Source organism: Rhineura floridana, chromosome 5 (genome assembly GCF_030035675.1).
Source record: "Rhineura floridana isolate rRhiFlo1 chromosome 5, rRhiFlo1.hap2, whole genome shotgun sequence".
NCBI classification, from domain to species: Eukaryota; Metazoa; Chordata; class Lepidosauria; order Squamata; family Rhineuridae; genus Rhineura; species Rhineura floridana.
In genome coordinates this window covers 126,456,504-126,471,295 of record NC_084484.1, presented here as the reverse complement: position 1 = coordinate 126,471,295, position 14,792 = coordinate 126,456,504, and the positions used below count along the sequence as shown (strand labels likewise).

At 43.2% G+C, this 14,792-nt stretch overlaps 1 protein-coding gene across 1 annotated transcript in view; it reads left to right on the top strand.

Moving 5' to 3' along the window:
* CD247 (CD247 molecule) overlaps positions 1–14,792 on the top strand; it is a 64,680-nt gene that overhangs the window by 33,015 nt on the left and 16,873 nt on the right. The window contains exons 2-3 of the mRNA XM_061628023.1: positions 10,750–10,853; positions 14,492–14,548. Coding sequence (XP_061484007.1) covers positions 10,750–10,853; positions 14,492–14,548 — 161 coding nt within the window. The remainder of the gene's footprint in view (positions 1–10,749; positions 10,854–14,491; positions 14,549–14,792) is intronic.

The window sequence follows — 14,792 nt, the reverse complement described above, 5'->3', positions numbered from 1 at the left end:
AGCAAATTCCATAGTTTAAGCATGTGCTTTGTGAAAAAGTATTTTCTTTTGTTTCTCTTGAATCCTTCAACATTTGGCTTCATTGTCCATGTACAGTATGCCCACGAATTCTAGTGTTGAGAGAGGGAGGAAAACTTTTAGCTATCCACTTTCTCCATACTGACCATATTTTTATACACTTATATAATTTTGCTTCTTAGTTGTCTTTTCTTTAAACTAAAAAGCCCCAAATGCTGCAACTTTTCCTCATAGGGGAGTCACTCCATTTCCTTGATTATTTTGGTTGCCTTTTCTGGAATCTTTTCCAACACTACAATACAGTGATCCAAAACCAGCCCACCCATGTCCATGTGTCCTATTTCTCAGAGGACAGACTTCTATTTGAAAAATTGTCTGGTCTAAGTCTGGTTTAAAGATAAAGAACCTTACAGGAAAGGAGAGCAAGGTCCTGTCCAGCCCAGAGCCGAAAGAATGAGGCTGGAGCGTGTGTGCAAGTAAATCTCATTTTATTAGAGTAATGGATACATCAAAAGCATTGCGCTTCATTGGAAATCCTAGGCTAACTCACTAAAGTCCCTAACTATACTCTAGACATGCTCTGCAGCGCGTGAAGGAAATTGACTCAGCGACACCCCCCTGAGAGCAACAGGCTTATATAGGAAATGTTTTTGAACGTAATCTCTGACTCCTTCGTAACTCCTGTCTTTGCCCTGTCCGTTTCTCGTGGCAGCGGGAACGAGGAGACAGGGGTGGCGCCTCCACTTGCTCATCCGAAGACACCTGCTCCCGAGCAACAGGCTCGAGGTCAAGAGGCGGTGCCTCATTGGAAACCTCCTGGGAACTGCTTGGGAAAGGAGGAGTTGGCACTGCCTCTGAAACTTCCTCCCCCAAGTTCTCTGCCTCAATTGGGGGCGGTGCACTTGGCTCCTCGGAAAGGAGGTTACTCGTGGGAAATGGCTGAAGAGCAAGCTGCCCCCCTCCCGGACGCTTCTGTTCAGCCACAACAATCCCCAACTCTGCTTCTTCTGACTGCGGAGGCGCCTGAAATTCATGCCTCCCCCCTTCCTGTCTCTTCTGAGTTGGCTGCAGCGTAACAGGTCCTTGAAGTTGCATATCAGCAGTTAGCACCCAGACAGCAGACCAATCAGTCATGCAGGCCACCTGGGCACATTCTTTACTATGGCAAGATATATTACATTTCTACTTAAATAATAGTAATTCTTTCTAAATGTACATCTATCCATATAAATTAGCACATGCAAATCTGTGCCCCCTCTTTTGGCAATGTGTAACTGGCTTGACATAATCTTGCTTCTAGCTGCCCAAGGAGGCAGGAACGGCAGATTTATTGAGCCCTCGGTGAGCTGAGCTCAATTTGATGGGTCCCAGTTTCTGCAGACTTGAACTACATAATTGTCTGCTGCACACAGTCTTATGTTTGGATTAGTAGACATGGTTTATGACTGAGAAGATACTTATTTAAGCCAATGTATGCTTGAGCCCACCTTCCGTCTCACACACAAAATTAGAATAGTGTATTAACTGTGGAAATCATGCATTATGGGCTTCCTAATACAATTGAAACCAGTTATCTAGGGAGGTGGTGAGCTTTCCAATGCTTGAGGCATTCAAGAGACAGCTGGATAGCCATCTGTTGGGAATGCTTTAAGTTAGATTCCTGCATTGAACAGAGGGGTGAACTCAATGGCCTTATAGGCCCCTTTCAACTACTATTTTATGATTCTTTAACCCTTGTATGTATATGATAATTAGTTTTAACTACCCTGAACAACGTGCTATCACTGGCAAACTTGACTACCTCACTGATCACCCTAAATTCTAGATTATCTATGAACAAGTTAAAAACCACATATCGCAATACTGATCCTTGTTGGGCTCTACTTTCTACATCTTTTCATTGGAAGAACTGTCAGTTTATTCCTATTTTCTGCTTCCTGTTTCTTCATCAATTCCTGAACCATACAAGGGCTTCTCCTCATATTCCATGACTGCTAAGCTTATTCAGTAGTCTTTGATGAAGTATTTTGTATATTTAGATTTCCAAAAAGCTTTTGACAAAGTTAAGTGGATCTAGGGTTACCAGATCTCTGGCTTTTGGCCAGAGCCTCTGGCTTCGGGGGTGTTTTCCGGCTCCCTGGCCAGACCACGCCCCCTATCCCTGGATCTCCGGTTTTTGGCATGGTGTGGCATGGTCACCCAGCAGGGCTGGCCACAGGGTGGGAGATCCTAAGTCACCCGCCATTCCCCTGCTCTACTTACCTTTCTCTCTGCTGTTTTTTGTAGTGCGCACAGGTTTGCCATCAATCAAGATGGCGGCCGAGGTTTCCCTAAGGGGCTGAAGTCTCTGCCACCATCTTGGTTGATGGCACACATGTGTGCTACACGTGCAAATTGCTGCCATCAACCAAGATGGCAGCAGAGGCTTCAGCCCCTTAGGGAAACCTGGGCCGCCATCTTGATTAATGGCAAACCTGCACACGCTGCAAAAACAGCAGAGAGAAAGATAGGTGAAGCAGAGGAATGGTGGGTGGCTCTGAAGCTTCTGCCGTGCTATCCTGCTGCAGATTGTGGAAGGGGAGTGCAGGGGCCCCGCAGCTGGTCAGCTACTGTAAGAAGAGGATGTGCTGGACTGGATGAGCCCATGTTGGCTTGATCCAGCACTGCAGGGCTCTTCTTAGGTTCTTAACCCACCATCCTCCATGAGGACTAGAGAGCCACCCTTGATCCCTGGTGCTGCTCCCTCCCCAGGACTGATAGGGCGCTGCCTGGATTAACCACCCTCTAATAGTCTCCTGCCCCCCTGTCTCAAAAAAAAAACTGAACCAAACCCTCCTCGCACACTTGGGTCAATGCAGGTGGGCACTCCCTCATGCCACACCTTCTTGGAGGTTGACTTCAGTTTGGGCTCCTGCCAAAAGAGCCCCCCTTCCCCTGGTTTCCCTCCTCCCTCAAACATGCCTTGGGCCACCCCTGGCATCCTCTTCCTCCTCCGGAACTCCTCATACTCCCTGGGGAAGGACTGTGGCTGAGTGGGCAGAGCACCTGCTTTGCATGTAGAAGGTCCCAGGTTCATCTCCAGGTGGGGCTTGGGAAGACTCCCTGCCTGAAATGCAGGAGAGCTGCTACCAGTCAGTGTAGGTAGGACAGAGATAGATGTACCCAATGGTTTCACTTGGTGGCAGGCAGCTCCCTATGCCCCCCCTTCATTGACTGCACCTCATACACTGAGGCTCAGGTACATGGTCCCTCCTTTTGCCTTAAGATGCCGCTGGTGATGCACACACCATGCACTAATTAATGCATGGTATATATATATAAGTATTAAAAGTTTGTAGACTCTGCGGAACAACTGCCCTGGTGTGCTTTCCGGTGCTAGACTAGAAGAGATGTGTTCCATACTTTGGTTTAGGCCTCCAGTGCTTGGAGCACTCCAGGACAACACATTTTAAAATAAGAAGCATGTGTGGGACAGTGAATAAACCTAGAAAATGTAAAAAGTGGAGGGATATTTAAATGAGACTAACTAGTGCTTCCAGCATAAGGAAAATATATTTCAGAAGTTCTGTAATTAATCTATAATATATCATTTATAAAATGTAGTAAAATTTTATAGGAGAGCTTTAGATTTTAACATCACAGGATTTAGAAAAATGTTATTGGCTTAAGCAGAGGGTAATGGGAATGTACAATGTGGTGTGTATAGTGGAAGACCTATTTCTCCTAATGATTATCACGGTTACCTAAAATAATTTCTGCAGTACTTTGATCTTCATCAAATCTGAACTTCTAGGTACTTGTGCAAGAGATTAGATTTATCTGGATAGACCATATTTCATGCTCCTGTATACCGCTAAGATGCAATGAGTGATTTAAATAACTCATTAATTTATATTATTTGGTGGAGCTAGTGTTAATGTTCATTTATTATTATTATTATTATTATTATTATTATTATTATTATTATATCCCGTCCTTCCTCCCAGCAGGAGCCCAGGGCGGCAAGTAAACAGGACAGATCTGTCCTTGAGAGAACTCCCCCTCTCCCCCCCCCCACACCCCTCCCAATATCCCATCTCAGGTTTTGGGATGCTTCCGACCTGGCAACTCTAACTGGATCACCTCTATTTGCTTTTCACACTCTCAAAGAACTCTAAAAGATTTACAGAAGCCATGCTAGTTCAGCTCCAGCAAGATTTGTTCTTTTCTATGCTTTGTAATTCTATCTTTAACAATGCTTTCCACCGGACAGATGCAATCACTGGTGGCATTATTTGGACTGTAATCATGTATGGAAGGGGTGAACATTCCCTTTAAATATAAGCACAGCCTATTGGCCAACTTTATCTTCATGAAGAGTCAGGATGAAAGTGAGAAGTTCTGTAGATGTAGTTGTCTCTGAATCCAACTTCTGTGAGGAGAGAGACACCAAGGAAAAACTAGTGTGTGCATCAACACTAATTATTGTTCCAAATACACAGGCATAAATTCCCACTTTCATCCTTCATAAGGAAAAACCCTGCTATACCTATGATCCCTATGTTTTCTGAGCTGAATCCAACATCATGGGGGGGGGTCCCCTTGGTGGATTCCCTCTTGTGAACATCCTTATGAAGACCTAGGATGAAAAGACTTCATGTGCATTTGGACCAGTACTGGGTTCTGATGCACATCCTTTCCCTCCACACAGACATTGGGTCTGGAGACATTAACAGCAAGCTTACCTAGCTTACACAGGAAATTTTAAAAAATATATTTTTGATGGGTCTTTTACTATAAAGATGCAGCTAAGCATCTTTAAAGCCCCATCTGGCTATCACCAGACCAGACAGAAAACTTTCCACATCAAATACATTACAATGTACATTACAATACAAATGTCAGAACCCATTACACAATGCTCATTAAAAATGGATTCAAATAAATAGGTTTGCTTCACATTCATATAATATATTCTGAGGATCGGCTGTTTTTGGAAGCAGGGGCTGGATCCACTTCCCCATTTCTCACCAGTTTACTGAAGAGATATTTATTTTATTTTATTTAACAGTATTTTGAAGCCACTTTTCTGGGCAAGCCCGTCCAAATCAGCTTACAACATTAACCTGCCCCCCCCAATGGGTGAACAAGAAAGAAAGTATTCATAAACAAGTCTGTAAAAGAGAAAACAGTTTCATCTAGACCAAGGTGGGGACCCTTTTTTGCCCAGTGGGCCAGATCTTTATCTCCCCACATCTGTTGTCTAGATTATAGACAATAAAACATAAAAACAACCTCAGTCTCAAAAGTTAAAAGTGTTATATTTTTATAAAGAGCTCCATGTATGCTGCCCCATTTGCTCCACTTGTGCCATGTTGGAGGAACCAGTTACTTGGAAGTAAATTCCATTGAACTAAGTGAAACCTATTCCTAAATTAGGTGTTCAGGGATAATAATGCAGGGAAAAACAGCAGGGAGTAGAAAAAGAGGAAGGCCAAACAAGAGATGGATTGATTCCATAAAGGAAGCCACAAGATCTGGGTAGGGTGGTTCATGACAGATGCTCTTGAAGGTTGCTGATTCATAGGGTCGCCCTAAGTCATAGTCGACTTGAAGGCACATAACAACAACAACCATGATTTGCAACATTGGTATAGATTCCAACTGCCATTAGCTCCAGTCAGGGATGATGGGAGAGCCATATCATCCAGCAACATCTGAAGGGTCACATGTTCCCCAGTCCTCCTATCAAAACAATAAAATAGTGGCACCTTATGGACTGACAAATTTATTATGGCATAAGCTTTTGTGACCTTTATTAAATATATGGTCATTGTGAGGACTTTGGCCTGTCCTAAGGAAGCTGCAGAGCTTATCAGACCTGTTTTAAGCTGGAATATTCATTTGTCTTACGCAGTATAAATGTGTGACATATTCTACACCAGATTGATCCAGTGTTGTTGATTCACAGGTCCTGCACTTGTATGTTTTAAAAATGTCTGCAGTTGCATCTACTAGGATTCTTCTCCTTCCCTCTCCTGGTCTATGAAATCAAATTCAGCTCACCTCTGTACTATAATAACATCAGTGTGACAACGTCATTTGCTAGGCTGTAGAATAAATGGACATATGTGGAAGAAAATCAGTGTAGTAGGATGCTTAGATGGAGACAGCATGGGGAAACAAGTGATAATAAAACATCCATGATGGTACTTATCCACCTCTGTACAATGCTTGCTGGAGGCCTTGACAGCAGCTTGGCTGGCTTACATCTAGTTCAGCACAAACTGTGTCCTTGTTTGCTAACACTGTGAAACTTCTTTGGGTACTTTCAGGAACGCCCTCTACCAAGAATTGAAACAGCTGTGTGTGCATGTAAGTTTCCCATCCTCCGAGTGTGACTATGTGTGATTGATCTGCTGCAACCCCCTCAAGAGATTAGTAAGTTAAGAATGACTGTTGTAGTATATAGGCAGGCTTTAGAGTTCAGCTATTTCCCTTAGACTTTCAGGAAGACATGCCATTGGTCATCTTTTTAAGAACTCACATGGCTGGGAAGAAACCCTCCTGGCTTGCTTCTTTTTCTGCATGCTAGATAGGCAGTGATCTACCTACCACTCCTCCTTTTCTTTCTCTAGGAAGACTTCTGGTTCTTGGTATGTTGTAGGTGCCAAAAAAGGGGAAAATTGTGACATGCATCTCTTCTGAATGTGACTTTTTCTTACATGGCCAGGGGTTTGCATTCAACCCATTGGCTCTTAATACTTGGCTATCACTATATTGGCAACCCAAAAGCACCTTTTATGGCAGTGGTGGGGGACCCGTAGCCCTCCCGGATGCTGTTGGATTCCAACAGAGGGAGGGAACATAGCTCAGTGGAAGAGTACCTGTGTTGTACGGAAAAGGTCCCAGGTTCATTTTCTAGCATTTCTAGGTAGGGCTTGGAATATTCTCAGTTTGAAACCCTGGAGAGCTACTACCAGTTGTAGACAATGCTGAGCTTCATGAACCAAGGGTCTGACTAAGTATATGGCAGATTTCTACGCTCCAAACTCATCAGCTATAGCCAGCATGGCTGATGGTCAAGGATGATGGCAGGTGTAGTCCAACAACATCTGGAGGGCTGCAGCTTCCTCATGCTTGCTCTGTAGAGACTGAAGTTTTCCCTGCACTGGCATAAAATGAAATCTTGGTATTGAAACGTAGAAGAGGAAATCTTGCACTCAGGAAACCTTGCAGACAGAAGGCACAGCTGTCAGAGCAGAGGGGTGTTGTAAAGACTTGGTGTGGTTACTCTAAGTATCGCAAACAACCGGGGGAACTCTTTTTACTGATGTCAGGAACTGAGCTTCACTTTGACTTGAACACACAGGTTTCCTTTGTTTTATAGTAGCTTCTAATCTCTTCCCTCGCCCAAAACAATCTTGTTAACAATAACATTGCAGTAGGCTAATCTAGTGGGCAATTTACATTGGGGTTTTTTTTAAAAAAAAAAAACCGCCTCCTGTTGGTGTTACCTTTCCTACTAGGGCTAAAAGAGTTCATTATTTTCTTGAATTGCCAATGTAAGATGTGTGCATTTTTATTCAGTATTTTACTCTGAAAAGGATACTCTCACTTAATGGCATTGTTATAAACCACTTAAGGTTTGGACAGTTCCAAACAAATGGTCATTTTGGTCCACCTAGCTTAATACTGGCAACATCTACTGGCAACAGCTCTAGGATTTCAGCCAGCAGTTTTTCTTAGCTGTAGCTGGAGATGCTGGGGACTGAACCTAGGACATGTAAAACATGTGCTCCACTACTGAACTATGGTCCTTCTACAAATGGATTGTGCCAGTGTGATTAGGGCAATTTCCCCAACAATAAAAATTAGGACTGCAATATTTGGTTGACAGAAACATTGCATCACAAACCATGTCATTTTAATAGTTGGATCCATTTATTTTGAGCACTTAAAAAGCTAAAAGCAAGAAAAACTACTAAAAAAAAAAGCCAAGAAGCCTTCATTTACCAAGAGACACGATTTAAGATTCAGGGGAGGGCTCAACGTTCAGGAAGGATACAAAGGTATGATTGTAGAAACAAGGTTTACTGCAAAAAAGGAGAACACGGGCCATTCCAGATGCTCTTTTTATTGTGCGTTCATGATGATTTGTGCTTGTGATGGTATCCTGGTGGTTATACACTACACAGTCATCCTTTTAATAGTGTTTGCACCTGCAAAGGTTTTGGGATGGACATATTGCTTCGTTTCCAGTCGGTGCATGTCCTGTAGCTGCCTGCTGAAATCCTATAACTTTTCATACCACAGATGTTCCAGGGTAAACAGCTGCTCCTTTGTTGAAACAAAGGGATTTCTTCCTTTGACATGTTTAGTAATAAGGCCTATTTACATTGCAATCCTTTACATGTTTTTCCTGGGAGTTCCCATGGATCTTGGTGGGCTTTACTTCTGAGTAGGCATGTATTGGACTGTGACATTAATTGCTTATATTAATATTCACTAATAGGCAAAAAACTTTGCAGTTTAAGAATGTACCTATAGCCAACAAATATTTCTATCAAACTTTAAAAAGCAGGAAGATTGGGCAGCTATAGTGAACGCACCAGGGGAACAGGAGACCTGACCTCCCCTCTGAGATATTGTACTGCCCTACGAATTTGTCAAAATTCAAACACAATTTGGGTTGGTCTTTCACAGTCCAATCCACTTGCTGTGTACCTTGGAAGGATTTGGTAACATTTCTTTACTTTTTAATCTGGGAGGTAAGAAATGGGATCCTGTGCAAGTTTGCTGAGAACGGATTGATCGTTTGCGGGCTTACTGAGTTCAGTGGGATTTACTCCCCTGCAGTCATGCTTAGGATAGGTGAAACTAACCACAGGGGATAGGGAGAGGAGGAGGGAGAGAGGGAGGAGGAGGGCAGGTTTGATCATTTGCATATTTATTGAGTTCAGTGGGATTTACTCCCATGCCATCATGCTTAGGATAGGTAAAACTGACCATGGGGAGGGAGGCCTGGAATGGGCAGGGGAGGAGGAAAAAGGAGGAGAGAAGGGGAGGGGAGAAGGGAGGAGGAAGAGAGAGGAGAGGGGAAGGAGGGGACAGGCAGGTCTGATCATTTGCATGCTTATTGAGTTCAGTGAGATTTACTCCTGTGCAATCATGGCTAGGATAGGTAAAACTGACCATGAGGGAGGAGGAAGGGGAGGGAAGAGTAGGGGGAAGGAGGAAGGGGGGGACTGGAGCAGAAGGAGAGGATTGGAAGGGGAGGGGAGAGGGGTGAAGGAAGAGGAGGGAAGAGGCAAAAGGGAGGTAATGGAAGGGGGAGGGCAGGTTTGATCATTTGCATGCTTATTGAGTTCAATGGGATTTAGTCCTGTGCAATCATGCTCAGGATAGGTATAACTGACCTTGGGGGAGGGGGGAGGAGGGAATTGGATGGGGATGTGGGAGGGATGAAGGAAGGGGGAGGGAAGGGGCAAGAGGGAGGGGAAGAGGAGAGATTTGATCATTTGCATGCTTTTTGAGTTCAGTGGGATTTACTCCTGTGCAATCATACTTAGGATACATGAAACTGACCTGGGGGAAGGGGAGGGAGGGGAGGAAGACGGCAGGAATGGGAGGGGGAGGGGGAAGGGGAGGAGATTGGCTGGGCAGGCACTGGGCAGAGGGGAAGCCCCTTTCCAAAAGAAAATATCGTGAACAGTATCATTCTTTTTCAGGGTTTTCCCCACCTTTTTATTCTACAGAAGGCATATGTAGGACAGTGCAACTGTTAGTGCTTGTACCACCCATTTTACACCAGGGGTGGGGTACCTTCAGTCGGTGGGCCAAATTTGGCCCAGCACAGGTCCCAATTTGGCCTGCAGGGCTGTTTTCCCCAACCCATTCCCACCAGCTCCTTACCTGACATTGGGTGTGGGCTAGGTAGAGACGTGGCTGAATTGATTGCATGACAGAGTACCCCCGTAGAGAACTCAGTTGTGTAGCCATTCTCTATAGTAACCTGCTGGATCAGCTGCATAACTGTGCTCCCCATGAGGTACGTGATCATGCAGCTAATCCCTGCAGAAAGTAGCTTTGCCAGCCTTATGCTGAAAGTGGCAAACATAGGGCTGGCCAAGCTGCTTGTGGTGCAGTTCCCAGTTGGCTGTCAGGCACTTGGAAACACTGTGCAAGAGACTTTGACAAGTGTGCGAGACAACCCACCTGTCTTTCATCTTCAATCATCTGATACCATAATGATGTCAGGTGGTTGACAGGTGGGTTGTCCCACCTACCTGTCAAAATTGGCCCTTAGGGATGGGGACCAATGAGGATCTGGTCTACCAGGCGAAAATATTCCACACCCCTGGTTATGAATGTTATCGCCATGTAAACTGTTAAGTGCATCTCTAATGAAACCCAGAGATGGTCATTCAAAAAAAAAAAAAGTTCAACCTCATTGACTGTTAATTTGCCCAATTACTACTCTTATTATTGATCTGAAGTCACTAGAGGAGGACAGATCACAGTTTTGGGGAGGGGTTGCAGTTCAATGGTACAGTGCATGTTTTCCATGCAAAACGTTGACTCTCACGTTCAATATGTGGCATCTCTTGGGCAGTGCTGAGACAGATCTGTGTTTGAAACCCTAAATAGCTCTGCCAGTCAATACTGGACAATACTCAGCTAGATGAACCAATGGCCTGACTCAGTACACAGTAGCTTCCTATATAATCAACACATGGTATTTTTATGCAGGTGCTGATGTGCCAGGACTGACAGATCCAAGACTGTGCTATGTTCTAGATGGGATCCTCTTAATTTATGCTATAATTATCACAGCCTGTTTTGTAAAAGCAAAGGTGAGTCTTAGGTCTCTTCAAAATGGGGATCACTTGTTCTTTAATATACAAGGAGTAACATGTGAAATTTAAAAATAAATATATGCCTTTAATTTCCTACACAAATGGCACTGAGGGTTTATCCACATAGATCGTGATAGATTTGCAAGGTCCACACTTAGTTCTCAATGGTAGCTTCAGATCTGCTATTTTCCATTCACACTAGTAGGTGTTCCTCTGAGAAGGATTAGTGTCGCTGTTTCCTTGTGGCCCTACCCTCTAATTTTACATGTTTACTCCTTCCATTTCAAGGCTAAAGCCAGGAGAGCACCTGAGTGTGCAATTGACAAGAAAAAATGAAACAGACTAGACCCTCCCTTCCCTTCTCCATTCTCCAAGCCTGAGTGAAAGGTGGATGGGGAGTGGGAGTGAGTGAGTGAAAGGCAAAGTAGGCAGCGGCTGCAGCAGCTTTTACGGGCAGCAGAGAGAGAGGGAGCGGGCAATGGGGCATAAGAGAGCCTGCCCACTAAAAAAAATCAAAACAAAGTGCCTACAAGGAGGAGCACAGTGCAGCTGAGACGGTTTTTCCTTTCTTTTTCGCATGATCAGTGGATTGGATTAATACGGATTTAAAGGGAAAAACTATGTGATAGCTTTTGCTTGCCTGCAATGTCATGTGAGCCATGCGAATTACAAGGGGATGCAAGTAGCACCACACACATTAAGTTGTCGTGTGCATGAGCCCTTAGCTGCTTTCCTTCCACATTTTTTCAACAAGAGGAGAACAGAAGTGGGAACAGAAGATGAGGACTGTGACGTGTTGGGTGGGAGTTGGGCAATCTGATTCATTTGAGAAAACAACTCCCACCTGTCCTGACAGCTCATTAATGCTGTTTGGAAACAGAGCACTGCTGTAAACAGAGCACTGCATTCCGCTGGACACCTGGCTGTTTTCAAATGTTAGACAATGCACTGAATGGTTATACATTTGTGTACATCTCCCTTAGGGATTCATAAAAATGCCCTGTGCTAAGAAACTTACAAATATCTTAAGAGAAAACAAGGCTTTCCTTGACCTTTCATGGCACTTTTTAACAGGTTGAAAAGTAGGAAATGTCTTCCCACCATTTAGCAAATGGTACACATGTGTAGATCATCATGTGTGAAAGACATGCATACCTGTGTGATCCTAGCACATTATAAGCCAGCTTCCTCGATAGACATACCTTTCACAAACGCATGTTCTAAGAATCTTGTGAATTAGGATCTTTAGACAGATTTAGACAAATTTACCCAGTAACTTACACTCATACAGATCTTAAAAATCTGGGGGTATTTATTGTGCACACACACTGCCCATTAAAATATATGCATTTAACACTTTAATGGGGGATAGCTCAGCAACAGTATATATGTATTATGGCCATGGGGATAGTTCAATAACAATATCAATTTCTTTGGGGTGATGGTAAAATTGGGCAAGAAGAGGCTGTAATGCTATTATAAATCCTGCCGCCAGCAGAAAATCTTTACATTGGGAATCTTTGCCTGAAGATGTGAAAAAAAGAAGTTTATATACACACTTTCTGATATACATTGTATGTAATTACTGAAGTCAATGCTCGTGCCCACTGCAAATCATGATGGTGATTATTAGGGGGCACGATAAAAGACCCTCATGAAAGGGCTTCTTACCACTGAGATTCTGAGCCAGGAGTAAGTACATTGGCAGCCAGCTGTGTGCTTCCCGCCCCAAATGCCTCTATATTGGCAAAGTAAAAAACCAAAAATCATCTAGTCAGCTTAATGGAAGACATGAAGACTATTTCAGCTGCTGTTCATGATCCTCGGTTGATTCCTTTGCAAACTGAGTTATCAGTTTCAAGACTGGATCTTTGTCTTTCTCACTCTGTGCTTACCTATGTTTGAATATGAATACAATGTGTAGGAAGACAACAGGTAAAAAGAGGGAGACTAGGGAAAAGTCAGTCCCCTGCCAACATTCAGTGCAATTTTTCCATTTGGACATTTGAGATTTTATACCTCTCATTACCACTACAGAAAGATGGCAATAAAAAGTGTCTGATGAGGAGTACTTTGGAACCTTTTTCTGTTCACCCATGAGTGGGCCAGTTCCTGCCATTGCAACAAGGAGGTAATTTAATTGCAAAGTTAGGATAAGAGTGAAAGAAAGTTGTAGAGACATTTCTCAGTACTCATTTAATATCATAAGTGCAAGTCTGCGTCTATGTTAGAATTGCTTTTAATATGTTTTCTTTAAAAATGTTTTTAACCCTTTTTTGTTTTTAAAGATGTTTTTAAAGCTTTTTAGAAATGTTTTTAGTGTTGTTTTGTTTTAATGTATTTTAAAGTCTTTTTATGATGTTTTAGCATTTCTGTTTGCCATCCTGGCTCCTGCTGGGAGAAGGGCGGGATATAAATCAAATAATGATAAATAATAAATAAATAAGTTTGACCTTGATGGGTTGGTACTCTGAGGCCTTGCACATCCCAGTATACAGTTAGTTCTTGAGTTAAGGAAAACACGAACAAAGATCAAGAAATTCTAGTATAAGCCTCCAATTTTGCATGCATTTTTGTAGTTTTCATACACTTATTTAGTTGGCATTTTTTTGTTATATAAGAGGACGGGGTGTATGGGATTTTAATCCCTACCACTCCACTATTTTGATATAGGAAACAAGAAAATATTGGGATCTCCATGAAATGTGTTTGTTGTGCCGGGTGAAGACCCAACCACATGCCCTTCCATCATTTCATATATCACTAGCAGAAATTAGCCTTGTAACAGAAGGGGAGGGTAGGAGTACTTGCATAAATTCTTCCTTGCACAACTGCCTTGTAAGGTTGTCTGGTTGCATCTCAAACCAAGCATGAGCTCTTTGGCTCAAATTTATCTACCCTTGCTACTCACAAAGCAGGCTACTGTTTTCTCATGAGCAACAAAGCATAGATAGTTGATTGCTGGTTTTCTGATGATCAGCGAGGGACAAAGGACCGTCTTTACAGTCCCTTTTAAAATATTTTGAAATATTTTCAATATTCTGCTTTGTCCATTTGTCCTCTTCATTTCCCCTTTGTGTTCTTAATAAACGTTCTATAATTTGATAGTCAGGTCTGCATGCATTGTTGCCAAACTCACAGGATTGCTGTAACCCCCCACAAAGCCTCAACTACTTGGTTCATGCCACAGAGGTATAGGATTGGGGTTGACAGACAAAAGCAGGCTGCACTGATCTCTGGGTGAGGCAGAGCTGGGTGCTGGCTGCTGGCTGGGTGCCCCCTTGTAAGCTGAATGAGACCTTGGCATAGGAGTGCAAGTTTCTCTTGCTTCAGAGAGAGACAAGTAAACTGGATGCTATCTCAGAGTCCTTGTTTAAGTGTTTGCTTGAGAGCTCCAGAATCCCCCTCCCGTTGGTGAGGGAAATGGCAGGGTGGTGGGTTTGGGATGCAGCTGGCCTACCTTACAAGGCAGTTGTACAAGGAAGGGCATATGCAGGCTCTCCTAGCTTCCCCCTTCTGTTACAACCCTTGCTTAAAGGTCACTTTCAGAGATAGAAACGTCCTGTTTTCTGAACAGAAGCCATGTATACCCATGTGTGTACTCACACTTTAATTGACAACTTTTTGTTTTCCAGTTAAGCAAAGGCTCTCCTGAACCACAAACCTCTCAGAATTCAGATGACCTATATCATGTAAGTAGCAAAATTCTGATGTCTCTTATCTGTAAATGAAAATAAGCGATTTTTATTTTGCAAATAATAAAGCAGAGTGTGGAATGAGGGGATTTGGATACCTGATTTCATAGTTCTGTCTCCAAGATCCAGTTAGAAGTGAACTTGGTGTTGGAAGTGGGGCAAGAGCAACTCTTTTTTGGGTTCTTTTGTTTGTATTCCAGAAGGAAGACAGAGTTAGGGTCCTCCAGTGGGCTAGGCTTGC